Source organism: Chionomys nivalis, chromosome 3 (genome assembly GCF_950005125.1).
Source record: "Chionomys nivalis chromosome 3, mChiNiv1.1, whole genome shotgun sequence".
Taxonomy (NCBI): Eukaryota; Metazoa; Chordata; class Mammalia; order Rodentia; family Cricetidae; genus Chionomys; species Chionomys nivalis.
In genome coordinates, this window is record NC_080088.1 from 39,538,753 (window position 1) to 39,551,684 (window position 12,932).

Below are 12,932 nucleotides of genomic sequence, written 5' to 3' on the forward strand. Positions count from 1 at the left end.
ATTGCATTCTTTTATGTTGCATTTGTTTAACTCTGTGAAGCTGTGTTACTGGGCATGTCTAAAACACCTGATTGGTCTAATAAAGAGCTGTATGGCCAATAGCTAGACAGAAGAAAGTATCATCTGGCAGGCAGAGAGAATACATAGAAGGAGAGATTTGTGAATAGAAGATCAAGGAATGAGAGGAGGAGGAGGAGAACTCCAGGGGCCAGTCACCCAGCCACACAGCCAGCCATGCAGTTAAAGTAAAAGTAAGATATACTGAAGTAAGAAAAGATTTTTTTAAAGCCCATAGGTAACATATAGATAGGATAATTTAAGTTAAGGAAAGCTAGCAATAAGCCAATCTAAGGCTGGGTATTTACAAGTAAGAATAAGCTTACTTACTTTCTTATGAGTAAGAATAAGTGTGTGATTTATCATGGCAAGCTCCCCCGAAAAGCCAACAGAGTGACAAACAACCAGCCACAGAGGATCACAGTTACAGTTTCAATACAAAGCTCCCACCGCAGTGCTCATAGCTACAAGTTAGGAGAAGCACCACTTGCTGTACGTGCACTGACACAAATGACTGTAAGCATCTCTAGTGAGCCAAGGATGGGAAGACCTGGAAGAAACACACACTTAGATGCCGGCACCTATCAGAAAATATGTGACAGGAAGGAAAATTCTATTTTTATCCTCTGCTTTAGTTGAAGAGGGACTTTAAATTAAAAAATTCTTTGTCATATATCATAATATTGTACCTCCAGAGATAAGAAAATGAATAGAAATTGAAAGCCAAATATGTAATAGACTTCTGGTTATATTTTCCCAAAACAATTGTCTGCAATATATTTTGATTATGTTTTTTCCCTCTTCAAACCCTCCCAGAACATTCCTGCCCACCCACCCAACTTAGTGTTCTTCTTCTCTCTCTTTCTCTCAACGAGAAATAAAAACAAAACAAATAAACAAGAAACACACATAAAACCCACAAACAAACAGACAAAAAAAGACTACAGAAACTGAAAATCAAAGCAAAAAAAGCAATGGTCAATAAAAAAAACGAACAAACAAAAAATCAAAACCAAAGCTCTCAAAAATACCACTGAGCCAGGCGGTGGTGGCGCATGCCTTTAATCCCAGCACTTGGGAGGCAGAGGCAGGTGGATCTCTGGGAGTTTGAGGCCAGCCTGGTCTAAAAGAGCTAGTTCCGAGACAGGCACCAAAGTTACAGAGAAACCCTGTCTCGAAAAATCAAAAAAAAAAAAAAATACCACTGAATTTGTTGACCAACTTCTCCTGGGCATGGGGCCTGCAGTTGATAAACCCACTTAGATTCCACTGGAGAAAACTGACTTAGTGGCAGCACGCACAAAGCCTGCACAGGTTCAAGCCAGATGGGCTTACTGGTTAATTTTTCATGCTTAATTAAGAAAAAGAGTCTATATGTGTGTCTGTGTATATGCCAGAGAGTTCTTTGGACACCAAGTCATTGTTGTGTATACAGATACATGTAGAGGCTGGAATAATGCTTTGGATTTGTTGGAGCTGGAGTTATAGAGACTGTATAGTGTAGTGGCTGAGAACCAAACCCTTCAGTCCTTGGTGATTTTTGTAAATAGCCTGCTGTTGTGTCTGCTAACACCTCCTTGTCTTTCCTCTGAAAACTGCTCAGAACAATGATACCACCCCGAACCCTCCTCCACTTGGCAGTCATTCAACTCTTTCTTTTTACTTTATCGAGATAGGATCTATAGGTCTTGAAGTTCCAGTGGAGCCAAGGATGCTCTAGAACTCCTGGTCTTTCTGCTTCTGTCTGTCTCCCAAGGATTAAGAATGCAAGTGTGTGCCATCATCCTGGTCTTTCTCCTTACTTAAACAATCTTCAGCCAGACTGTTTCTTGGACATTTCTTTTATTGCACACCCCTCACGATACAACAAGCTCCAGAGGATTTCCTACTTCTGCTCAAGTCATGCTCTCATCGCTGCACCTGGAGTAACACTTTTTAAAGATAAAGCGCATCATTTCATGTCTCACCACCTCATCCAGAATGCAAGCAAGTGCCCGCAAAGCCGCAGTATAGTTTGTATTTTTCCATAAGCCTTATTCACTTACTCAAGTGTTCCGAGCCACACTAACCTCTGTTTCTAAAGCTGCTACCTCAGGGCCTTTGGACATGATGCAGTCTCTGCTTAGAATACTCTCCCTCCTCATCAGCTTCAGGTTTTTGCTCAAGTAGTATTTTTCTGTGAGATTTTCCCACAACCACTCTATTAAATTGAAACCCTCCCCTGTACACACACACACACACTTTAGACTCATTGCTCACATTATTTTTATCTCCAATGCTCATCACTACCTGACATATTATCAGCCTTATTTTTTGTTTTATCTTCATCTCTAAACTAAAATATTTACTCACTAAATTATGGAGGTTTTTTTTTTTTTACTGTTAAGTTCTTGCTATCTAAAAGACCATCTGGTACATAGTATGTTCTCTCTAAAGGTTTTTAAGTGAATAAATTATTTCAACAATACTATGAGGTGGCCACATCATTTTCAACTTAGATAAGAAATGAAAAGAACAAAATCCATCCAAAATTCTTCATCAAAACAAAGATCATGATAGACAATCTGTAAAACAAAACAGCACAATGGACTTAACTTTTGAATACTTTTTGAGTAGTAAGATTTTTAAATATCTATCAGGGGACTGGGGAAGCATTTCAGTTTGCTGTGTAAGCATGGAATCAGAGTGCAGGTCCCAAGCTCCTGGCTAGAAAGGCAGATGTGGTGGCGTGTACTTGCAATCTCTGTGCCTGGGAAACTGAGGCAGGTAGATCCCTAAGGCTAATGGGTCAGCCTAACTGATTCAGTCACATGGTTATCCTCTGGCCTCCACAGGCATGTGCCTATACATACAAGTACACACACACACACACACACACACACACACACCAATAACTAGCAATAGGAAACTCTTTAAGTTACAGAATATCAAAGTAATATAGGACTAAATACAATGCTAAATTAACAAAGTTTCTTTTTATATTCTCCAATAATCTCCAAGGTATGCTAAGTGAGTTCCAGAAGCATTAATTGAATGCTGTCATTTGTTTTAAAAGCATTAAGGAAACTGTGTATTTGCTAGTGTTTGTGCAGCTTAAATCTGTAAGGATACTTGCAAAACACAGGTGAATTTTGGAGCTGGAAATATGGTACAGCCATTTGTACCTTTCATATTAGGAGCCAGGATAAGCTACATATCCAAAAGTATAATAATAGTAATAGCTTGCCTAAAGTTAAGTCCCTCATACGTGACAGGAGCAGCATATAATGCCAGACTGTGGGTTTAGGAGAACATGTATTACGTCCTTTTCTGTGACTGTGATAGAATACCTTTACGAAAATCTGCTTAGGAAAGAAAGGCTTGTTTTACTTTATGTTGCACGGGGAAACAGTTCATCCTGGCTGAGAAGGTATGGGTGGCAGCAGCAGCAGAGACTGAAAGTCACAGAACAGGACTACACATGGCATTTCTTCTACACACAGAAGTAGAGAAAGAACAGGAAGTAAAGCCAGGCTATAAAACCTTAAAGCCCACCTCCACTGATTCTCTTCCTCCTGCAAGGCTCAGTCTTCTAAAGTTCCACAACCTTCCTAAACAGTGCCACAGACTGGGAGCTAAGAGGTCAATACGCAAACTTCTGGCAACATTTCTGATTCAAACCACAACTCAGTAGAAGAGCTATTACCTAGCATGCCCCAAGACCGGGTTTCATCTCTCCATAATGAAAGCAGCAACAAGAAGATTAGTAAATAGTTCAGGTCTGCCTGACTCAGTGACTTACCTGGTGCATATTGACTCATAGGAAACCGTGACAGAGGAAACTTTTCTAATGGGCTGAAGTATTGTAAATGACCTCTGATGTGTAAGACGCCAAGGGATATTATTATCAGGGACATCCGTTCCATGAGCGACAATAATGTTAAATAACAAAAGGAATTGGTATTGGCTCTTTTCTTGGTCTGCTGAAATAATTTGTTTTCCTCTACAGCTGCTGGCTGGCCATTCCTGAGAGTGATAATTTTGTAAAAAGTCCATTTTTGTGGTCTTTCATCATCCCTGTAACCATTATCCTCATCACTAATATTGTTATATTCATCATAATCACGGTCAAAGTGCTGTGGAAGAACAACCAGAACCTGACGAGGTGAGTCTCCCGGTGTGGGAAGCTGTGAGCAGAGACTGACGTAGGTGTAACACAGCACCTCACTGCGTCCCAACAGAGATTAATGTAGGTGTAACAACAACATAGCACCTCACTGCATCCCAGCAAAGACTAATGTAGGTGTAACACAGCACCTCACTGCATCCCAGCAGAGACTAATGTAGGTGTAACATAGCACCTCACTGCATCCCAGCAGAGACTAATGTAGGTGTAACATAGCATCTCACTGCATCCCAGAAAAGACTAATGTAGGTGTAATAGCATCTCACTACATCCCAAAGCCCTGCAAAGGTTTTCAAAGTCTGCACAAGGCATGAGCATGTGGTATTCAGGAGTAATATCCCAACGAACTTTGACGGAGAAACGGGATCTGCTCAGCTTCTCTGCTAACCTCAGCAGTCCAATGTGCCATACAGAATTATATACCACACTTCTTGTCACGTGGGCCCAAGAAATCCAGTGTGGTGTACAGCACTATAAACCACACTTCTGTGTCACATGGGCCCAAACATAAACTGAACTCTACAATGTTAAGAAAATCCCCCAAATTCAGGAAGCAAAAATTTGAATACTTGAAGAAATGAGAAGGCTGTAAGGAGGGAGGTGCTGACATCCTCATTTTCAATTTAAGAATCACTGCCGACAGTGCTTGAATTACATACATGGTAGCTTCCAAAACTTCAAAATTTATTGTACATATATGAAATTTGGAGATTTCACTGACAAATGTATTCTGCCTTTTAAAAATATGGAACATTTAGTGACACGGAGACCACATTCCAGGGCTTACCAGGGCCCACCCAGCTGCACGTCTCCTTCCTGTCAGTTTTGTAGCCCCAGTAAGTGCCCTTATTGTTATCTCTAATATCTCTTGTTATACAATATGAGACCAGCCTGGTCTACAGAGTGAGTTCTAGGACAAACCAGAACTGTTTCACAGAGTAACCCTGTCTTGAACACCTCCAGCCAAAAAAAGCCCAAGGGAAATGAAGTGGGGAAGAAGTGGAGGGGAAAAGTATGACCAGCAAGGAGAGCAAGAGAATACGTTCCCATCTCCCTGAACAAATGAAACATGGGGATTTTTATCCAAGTCTATACATATTTACATGGGGCGGTGCCAATTCACAAGGAGGGCCAATGTAGGGTCATAATTTGAAAAGATAGCAGACACATATTTAGGCTATAGTTAGCCCAATGTCTCAGAGCACATATGTAGAAGATTAAAAGAATGGACAGAAATAGATCTGTACATAATAGATCTACACAGAAACAAATCTGTATTTTCAGTTTTTACTGAACATGAAGGAAAGGATGTTTGTGAGAATATGCTAACATGGGAGTCTGGTCCTGAAGAGGCCCGTTGCCAACACCATCAGGGTTCTCAAGAGCAGCCAAAGACGGCAAACCCCATGAGTGATTGCTCTCCTGGCCATAATAAGTCACAGAGTCAAGACCAGATTCTCGGGGTACAGGGGTACAGGCTTCCCATGAGAGGGGGGAATCAGGCTACTTCTAAATACCTTGTTTTCATATAACCCAAGGCACAAGAAGTTTCCGGGCATCCCAAGCTCCCTAACAGAAAGGAATTCTTCACTAGCTAACCTTTTAGTAATAATCAACCAGAATCCCATTCTAAAAAAACGGTTGCTTCCTCATGAAATTTCCTGTGCAGTACTAAAGGAATGATTTGCCTGAGCTTTGAAGTGGGCATTAAAGTGTTTTAAGACAGACAGTCGAGTCACGTTTTGTCAGGGTGACGTAAGGTATGACAGGACATTGTTAAGTGAACAAGGTATATAGGTAGCGCTAATCACCGGCAGTGAGGACATTAGTCAGCAAAAGCTTAATCGGCTGTGTTCTCTTTCTCATTTTCTTTTCATGTAGCACAAAAAAAGTTTCATCCCTAAAGAAGATTCTTAGCACATTATCTATTGCCGTTGTTTTTGGAGTCACCTGGATTTTTGCATATGCTATGCTAATCAATGATGATAACATCAGGATTGTCTTCAGCTACATTTTCTGTCTTTTCAACACCACTCAGGTATGGTATCGATGGTCCCAAAGTAGCAGAACTCATGGCACACGAGACATAGTATCGTCCTGGATCCGTGTTTTCTTCCTGTAAACCTCTCTGAAGATCATTGCTTAGTTACCTTTAAGGGGATCAATTATTTGTAGATCTCACAAGAAGAACAAAAGCTTTCTGTGTTCTTTTCTGGCCTGGAGGTCAGAGAGTAAGCTCTCCATAGGGTTGGTGCAGAATTCCTTTTCTCTAAGTGAAAAAAAAAAATACTACATAAGGCAGAATATGTCCATTCCTTTCTTCCATGCAACGAGTTTACTTTGGTTGGAATGGGCAGTGGTCGACATTCCTTGAGCTTGGAACTCTGTGGGTTTACCGAAGTTTTCTCTTTTTTTAATATTTATTTATTTATTATGTATACAATATTCTGTGTGTATGCCTGTAGGCCAGAAGAGGGCACCAGACCTCATTACAGATGGTCGTGAGCTACCACGTGGTTGCTGGGAATTGAACTCAGGACCTTTGGAAGAGCAAGCAATGCTCTTAACAGATGAGCCATCTCTCCAGCCCCCGAAGTTTTCTTTTAAAAAATAAAAATGTGTTAAGATTAGATTTAGGCCCAGCATTTGAGCTATCTTTTCTGTAAATTTTAAATTGCATTTAGTAGTAGTAGTATAGGGCATGCATGCCATTGAATAAATGTACGTAGAAGTCAGAGGGCAGCTCGCAAAAGTCAGTTCTCCCCTTCTAGCGTCCGTGACTAGAGCTTGGATCCTCACACGTGCTGGCAGGTGCCTTGCCCTTGAGTCATTTCACAGGCCCAGAAGCAAAATATTCACCGGAAAGAAAATCCTTCTTATTCTGTAGTTGCTGGGTATGAAGATTTAAAATGCCATTAAAGTTAAAGACCACAGGCTCAATTGGGCTCTTCTGTCCTTACCAGTATTATCGTCTGGCTCCTTTACCTGTTTAGTGAAGAGAACTAAAAATCCCCACCAAGGACTTTGAGTCTATGTGTTCCCTTGTTTTCCATTTTGTCAGTTTTTGCTTCATTCATTTTAAGTGAAGACTTAACAATCAGTCATCCTCATGTTACACATTAATGATTATTATATTTTCTGGAGGAATTAGTCCTTTTATCACTTACACTACGATATCCTTTTATTTCTGATAATATCTTTTTGCCATACTGTACTCTTTATCTATTACCTAGTCTTGTCACATAAACTGGTTAGATGATCACTTGTGTGTGCAAGTGTGTGTGTGTGATGTGTGAGCATGTTTGCTATGAACCTCTGTATCTCTAAATTTTAAGTCTCTATTATGAGGCTTCGAATACATAAGCTTTACCTTCTTGTCTATTGTGACAGTCTCTATCATTTTATTAGAGAGGGTAGCTTATTTGGATCTAATGAACTCATTGATATAGGTTGCCATTTTACGATTTGTCTTCTGTGGTCATTTGTTTTTATCCCCCTGATCCTCTTTTCCTCCCCACTTTTAAGTATGATTTATTATCGTTATGACTCCACTTTAATTCACATTCCAGTGATGTGATTTTGCAATTGGAGACAAGTTCATGGATGCAGCATACAGTCATAACTTTCATAAGGAACTTAAGATCATTAATTTACAATACCCAGTGAAATCTGAGTCTCATGACAATAGAAGTCTGTTTGGTGCCCTCTCTAGCCTTGTGTAGAGAGAACACATGGCAATTTACTTATGTCCTACATGCATATTCATAATAAACCCCAAAAAGAAATGTTATTTTTCCCTTAGACATGCATTTTAAGTAATTAGGAGGAAAAACTTATATTTGGTCATATATCAACCATTTCTAGGACCCTTCCTTCCTCTCTGAAGATCTAAATATCATATGCTATCATTTCTCTTCAGCCTAAAGATATTTCTTAATATTTCTTGTAATTTACGGCTTTTGGTGACCAAGTATTTTCTTTGAACTGAAAAACATTCATTTTGTTCTCATTATCGAAGGATTTTTTTTTATTTATGAAACAAGGTTGACAGAGGCCCTTTTTTTCTTTTTTCTTTTCTTATTGCTTTTTAGAAAAGCAATTTCACACACCGATACATTTCCTAATGGGATGTCCTCAACCGTTTGTACTGTTCTACTGCACACAGATGGGTTATTTTTCTCTGCTCGGGTCGGGGCTTTCTCTCTGTTTTAATGTTCGGTAGTTTAACTGTGGTATGAAAATGGTTCTTAACTTTCTTTGCACATACTTTTCTCGGGATTGCTGAACTAGTAGAATCTTTTATGGTTTTCACCATTATTTTTTTCCTTCCCTGTTTTCTTCTCCTCCTTCTGATAGTCCAGTTGCCTTGATATTAGGTCATTGGATGCTGTCCCATAGGTCATAGCGAGCTGTTCATCTCTCTCTCTCTCTCTCTTTCTCTCTCTCTCTCTCTCTCTCTCTCTCTCTCTCTCTCTCTCTCTCTCTCTCTCAGACTTTAGGTTCTTATCTTAAAACTCACTTGGTTTGCTGTGACTGTCTCTACCCTGTCGGTATATTTGGTTGTAGATGTTAAACTTACTCAGTTTAAAAGCTTTGCTCTTATTTATTCTCTTAAATTCTGCTTTCCCCCACTATAACCACATCTCTGACGCACTCTACAGGAATAGAGTCCAAAGATCATCTGCTAAATCCAATGTCTGGGTTGGTCGCTTCAGCCACTCTCTACTCCTTGCTGGTTTTCCTTAGGGCGGGTCACGTTTTACTGTTTCTTTGTAGTATTTTGATTGCTTCTTGTATATTGTAAGCAGTGTAGTAGAGCAAATCCACATTTCGTTATATTCCTATCAAGAACAGGCTCAACAAATAATACACTTGGACTGAAACTAAAACTGTCTTTCTTACAGGTTTCATCTCGTCTATCTAAGTGTATCAATGCCGTTTTCCCTTAGTTTGTGTGTGAGTGTGTATGAATGTGTGCGTGTGCCCCTGTGTGCAGAGGCAGAAGAGGACCTTGGATGTTATGTGCTACCATGCTCCACCTTATTCCTTTTGATTTCGGGGCTCTCACTGAATCTGGAGCTGGGCCGGTGACCAGCATGTCTCAGGATCACTTTCTCTCCCTCCATCTGGGGTTACTGGCACACGTGTGTCCACGCCTAGCTTTTATGTTGGTGCTGTGACCCACACTCAGGTCCTCATACTTGAACAGCAAGCACCCATATCCACCGACCATCTCCCCAACCCTTTGTTTTATTTTTAAGCTTGTTTCTTAACATTTTGTGCCCACATATTTTGATGGTCTGGATAATTTTCTCATGTCTTTTCATTTTGTTAAAAAAATAACTTTTAACTATTTAACGACAGCTTGAATTTTTCAGGCAAATGGCTGGAGCCAGAAAACATCATTTTGAGTGAAGTAACCCAGACCCAGAAAGACAATTATCACATGTACTCACTCATAAGTGGTTTTTTAAACATAAAGAAAAGAAAATCAGCCCACAAATCACAATCCCAGGGAACCTAAAAAACAATGAGGACCCTAAGAGAGACAGACATAGATCTAATCTCCATGGGAAGTAGAAAAACACAAGATCTCCTGAGTAAATTGGGAGCATGGGGACCTTGGGAGAGGGTTGAAGGGGAGGGGAGAGGTAAGGAGAAGGAAGGAGCAGAGAAAAATGTAGAGCTTAATAAAAATAATAAGAAAAAAGAAAAAATAGTTGATAAAACTTTAGCTGTAGTAACATAACCCCATAGTCTTAACACTTTGGATGTTGAGGACAGCCTGACTACATAATGAGACCTTGTCATAGAAACAAAGAGGCTGATTGGATAGTTCAGCAAGTAAAATGTGCCTGCCCAGGCTGAATGACCTGAGTGCAATCTCTGGACCCAGGTGGTGGACAGAACTGACTTCCAGAAGGTTGTCCTCTGGCCGCCGCACATGCAGCGTGGTGTGCGTGCACCCACACAGTCACAATACATAGATAAAGTTTTGTCTGCATGGAAGAGACTGAGATATTAGTCCTGTTCCATCATCTTTGTTACACACATCACCATAATCTCCTTGCTTTTATATATTGGGCCACATGTATTATCACTTTTACATATACCTTTCTCTAATTATTTGGACCATTTTAATTATATTTCTAAAGTCTATTAATACAATCCTTGTTTGTTAATGATGACTAGAAGATTCAACTTTCAGTTTTCAGAGTAAAACAGGGTGTGCTGCTCCCTGCATCCCTTTAAAAGTGATGTGTGTGAGAGCAAATTCTTTCTGCAAAGCTGGGAATCTGACTCAGGGCCTCTCACTTGCTAGGCAAGCACAGTGATGCTAAGCTGACCTGAGGAAACGAATGCCGTTAGCATAGGGTAATTGTTCACTGACTCCTAATTTTATTGGCACACTTTAAAATTTACTGTGCAATTAACATCATCAGCAATACTTTCTCCTAATAAATATTAATTACTTAAATTATATTTGATATTTGTGTTAACTGAATTTTATTATACATAACTCTCCATTTAAAATATTTCCATGGTATCTTATCAGATTATCCTATTTGACTTCTTTGTTTTAATTAGTGACATCAATGATAGTATTTTTTTGATTAATCATTTTAGTAGACTGTGAATAAGGATTATTGAAGAGTTTCCTAGGTGGTAATTTCTTTTTAGATATGGCACATGAACTACAGATTTGTTTGAAATCTAATTATTGACAATCTTCCCCCCTTTGGAATTCCATAGTTAATAAATTCATGCTTATAGAAAAAAGTCTGAGCTGATGCAAAATTAATTAACTTTCATTATTGTCATTCTACTTCCTTTAAACAATAATTTTGAATATATTTTAGACTATTTGAAGTTTCAAAATACTGCAAACTACCTAAGTACCCATGACCAACCTTTAGTACTAATAACACCTTCAGGATTTTTAAAAAATTATTTTGTGTTTCACCTGTACATATATCTGTGCACCAAATATGGTGTCCGTGGAGGCCAGAATAGGTGTTGAATCCCCTGGAACTGGAATTGTAGATGGTTGTGATCCATGATGTGGGTGTTGGGAATCAAACCCTGGTCTTCTGGAAAGCAGTGAATTCTGTTAACTGCTAACCCGTCTTTCTAGTCCAAAAGTAATAATTTTCTGTAATCTAAATGCACAATTAAACCTAGGAAAAACACTATAGTTTTCATACATTCTCTATTCAGTGTTCCCCAGTAACAACTCTAATACAGTACATTGTCAAAATCAAGGAATGGGCATTGATGCAATATTATCAGCTAGGTTACAAATAGTATTAGAAAGGCTTTTTAGAGGCTATAATATTCTAGGTATTACTTTCCTGTTCCAGTTACAAGTGAGAGACAAACCATACATTGGATAAGGAATATTGAAATGAAGACTGTAGTAATTCAGTTCCAAGCTCTACTATGAGTGGATGGATAATCTTGGGCAAATTGTATAATTCATCTGAATTTCAGTTTCCATATCTATAAATTGGGAATAGTGTGTCTTAGTTTATAGTGCTGGTATGAGAATTAAATGAGAAGAATCAAATGATGAGAAATAAATGAGAAGTATCTCAAGTCAATTTGGTAAATGACAAATTAAAGACATGTAGAACACACTACCCAGCCTTTTGTGGCTTCATTTCTTATGACTGTCTCATCTCCTATGTAAAGCACAGAAAAGCAATGACTGGAGGGTTTTAAATTTGTGCCATCAGTCTATAAAATTCCAGCTATGTTACTAAATACCCAGGATGTTACAACTGAAGAACACACGGGTATCCCCTGGAAACCCTTACACTTTTAGGAACTGAAGGCTGTAAAGATTAGGGAAAGAGCAGACACGCACAGCAGAAATGGCAAGCCAGGGCAGGAACTCTGGAGTTCTGAGTATGCATTGGGGCAGCACTGTATATATGAGAAGGACATGCACATGACCAGCAATGTGGAGCAGCTATACCTCCTCATGCTGGGAGAGTGAAATAACATCTCCATTCTGTGATGCGGAAGTCTGTACTGTACTGTCTACTGCTCTGTACTGTCCAATATGAAACTTTTCTTCTCTCTTCAGGGACTACAAATCTTCATCCTCTACACTGTTCGAACCAAAGTATTTCAGAGTGAAGCGTCCAAGGTGTTGAAGTCTCTGTCATCTTCCTTTGACAGAGTGAAGCCATCGGCTTCGTGGATCCCGCTGAGACTGCGTGTGAGGATGTACAATATGCTCAGGTCCATACCATCCCTGAATGAACGATTTAGGCTCCTGGAGCCATCTATAGTGTCTGAGGAAACATCACTATCTTGAGAGTAGCCAAACAAAGTCAAGTGCCTAATAAGACTGTTCCCTATGATGGTCTTTCTGTCTAACTCCTAAGAATTGTGCCCATTTATGTCATTCTCTACTTCTCCTAGAATGTCTTCCTAAAGACACGTTAAAACTTGTTGTTTCTTATCACAGGGATAGTGGATTTGGTAGGGGTTTTTTTTTTTTTTTTGTGTGTGTGTGTGTGTGTGTGTGTGTGTGTGTGTGTGTGTGGTTTTCACTAGCCTACTACGTGAATCAAGTCAAGAATCCCACACAGTATTCAATATGACCATTGTTGTGTCATTAGGTCTACATGACACACTTTGATTGTCATGTAGAACTTACAACAAATTCCTTCCCAACTTATTAAAAAAAGACATGAAGAAA

At 39.4% G+C, this 12,932-nt stretch overlaps 1 protein-coding gene across 1 annotated transcript in view; it reads left to right on the plus strand.

Moving 5' to 3' along the window:
* The window catches only part of Adgrg7 (adhesion G protein-coupled receptor G7), a 57,134-nt gene extending 44,427 nt beyond the window's left edge, over nucleotides 1–12,707 (plus strand). The window contains exons 14-16 of the mRNA XM_057765666.1: nucleotides 4,046–4,201; nucleotides 6,104–6,260; nucleotides 12,312–12,707. Of these exons, the coding sequence (XP_057621649.1) occupies nucleotides 4,046–4,201; nucleotides 6,104–6,260; nucleotides 12,312–12,545 (547 nt within the window). The 3' untranslated portion in view covers nucleotides 12,546–12,707. The remainder of the gene's footprint in view (nucleotides 1–4,045; nucleotides 4,202–6,103; nucleotides 6,261–12,311) is intronic.
* The last annotated feature ends 225 nt before the right edge of the window (nucleotides 12,708–12,932 follow it).